This window comes from Papaver somniferum, unplaced genomic scaffold (genome assembly GCF_003573695.1).
Source record: "Papaver somniferum cultivar HN1 unplaced genomic scaffold, ASM357369v1 unplaced-scaffold_6428, whole genome shotgun sequence".
NCBI lineage: Eukaryota > Viridiplantae > Streptophyta > Magnoliopsida > Ranunculales > Papaveraceae > Papaver > Papaver somniferum.
In genome coordinates this window covers 1-2107 of record NW_020649225.1, presented here as the reverse complement: position 1 = coordinate 2107, position 2107 = coordinate 1, and the positions used below count along the sequence as shown (strand labels likewise).

General features: G+C 34.0%; 1 protein-coding gene across 1 annotated transcript; it reads right to left on the bottom strand.

Annotated features, from left to right (window-relative positions):
* Positions 1 to 697: 697 nt before the first annotated feature.
* Positions 698 to 1009, bottom strand: LOC113343611 (antimicrobial peptide 1-like). Its single transcript, XM_026587737.1, has one exon. It carries the CDS (start codon positions 1007 to 1009, stop codon positions 698 to 700), a length of 312 nt encoding a protein of 103 aa, XP_026443522.1.
* Positions 1010 to 2107: the final 1098 nt, after the last annotated feature.

Here is a 2107-nt window from a genome sequence, read left to right as displayed (position 1 = left end):
TTTTTTTTTTTCTTTTTTTCTTTGGAGCTTGTGTCTGAACGTCCTTAACTCGGCGGTCATTGTATTTATCAACTTTCCTTGGGTTAATAACTTCAATATGAAAGCCGGCAGCCGGTAACCAGATTACATTATGGAGAGCGGAGGAACCAAATATAATGAAGCCCACCATATGTTATATAGGACAAAGATCGAATACATTAAGAAGATAACATTCGGCAATAACGAACACCTGTCCGCGAGTTATAACTTCAAATGTGTCCCTATTTATCTACAAAAAATCCATCAAAACAAAAATAACACAAAAACCCCAAAGAATTTGATGAAACCAATTTTGAAATTTGGGATTTTTATATCAATTTTTAAGAATTTGGAGTTTTTATATTAATTTTGTTTAAGATGGAGTTTTAGTGGCTCCCAACTTTTGAATGGAATTTTATACCAAAAATTTGGTCACCTGGAGTTTTTATGACTAGTTCTGTAACAACAACCCAAAGTTTATCGTTATGACAGAAGTCGATCTCCATTTATTTATAACTTACAAGACTTAAGAAGCACGTAATGGAATGGACCTACTTTATTTATTAGAAAGCACGTAGTGATATAGATATCATTACGATACATGTGAGCCCATTCCTAAAACACATATAATCTATGTCTCATAGTAGAGACTAAACATCCACAATGGATAGCAATTCACTCAACACTGGAGGTTAACACTCCTCCATCCAATGCCGGCGCACCGACTGCCGCTGCCACTTAAGGTAGTGACGCTATCACCTAGACAATTACCCGTGTTATACATTCTAGCAGTTTGACCAGTGTAAGTAAATCGATAACCACCCATATACAAAAGGTTGTTGCATCCACAGCGATATGTTTGAGATTCGCCGTTGCAACCTGATAAGCGATACACTGTGAACGAACTTGCATTTGCCAATTCACTTGCTACAGCCATGAGGACGAAGGCCGTGAATAGCAAGGAGAGTGAGTTCTTAGTACTAGATGCCATTGCTTAGCAAAGGAGCTTGTTAACTCAGTAATTTAGGTTGGACTGCCTTTAGAAAATAGAAAACAAAATGAGAATCTTTAGGTTTCTTGAAAATGTGTGTTTTCTTCTTAAGTTAGATGCGCGTATTTGTAGTTAAATGTTTCAAGGAAACGTGCATAGAAAAAACTAGCAGTGCATAATATCGTAAACGGATATGCACAGATATGATGGCTGCTTCAAAAAGAAAAATAATTAAAAAAAAGATACGATGGGAAAACTGGTGGATAGTTCATATGATGACGAAGAAGGCGGCTAGAAATAATCCGCCAAAGCCATCGAAAAAGTGTCCCAGGCCAGTTTTAATACAGAAGTAGTGATCTTTTACCAACCAAACACGAAAGAAAAAACAAAGAGGTTTTTGTTTCGACCCAAGAAAACCAAGGACATTATGAATTCTTAGACTAGTAAAATGTACGGCTAGGATACTACGTCTATGAATTCATAATTTTCCAGTTGTAAATCGACAAGAAAATCCGGAATGAATATTTGAAGTGAATTTTATACCCAATTCAAAATGAATAATGAGTATATGTATCATTTTATACTCGAATTCAAATATAATATAAATTCATTCTCGATTTCAGAATGGGTATGGTTTTTATACCGATTGCAAAATGTTAAGTTGATATTCGATGTCAACATAAGTATAATGCTATACCAGATTTCAAAATAAGTACAAAGCTTTAAGCGATTTCAAAATAAATATAAGTTAATACTCAGTTTTAAAATGTTTATCACTATGTACTCGATTTCAAAAGTACAGGTTCATACTCAATTTAAGATCGAGTATGAAGTGATACTAATTCTTAAGACTACTCATTTTATGAGTATTTGTATGTACTCAACCTTAAAATGAGTTCAACTATACACATTTTCCATATACAATATAGGCTCATTAAGGCTGGAATTATGCTGAATCTTTAGCCATAAAGTAGGTATACGAATCGGAAATGTTGAATATTTAGCTCTAAAGCAGGTATACAATGAAAAATTAGGAAATCCAAATCGTAAATATATGTTTACAGTTAGGAATTCCTAGTCGCATGCATTTCTGATTAT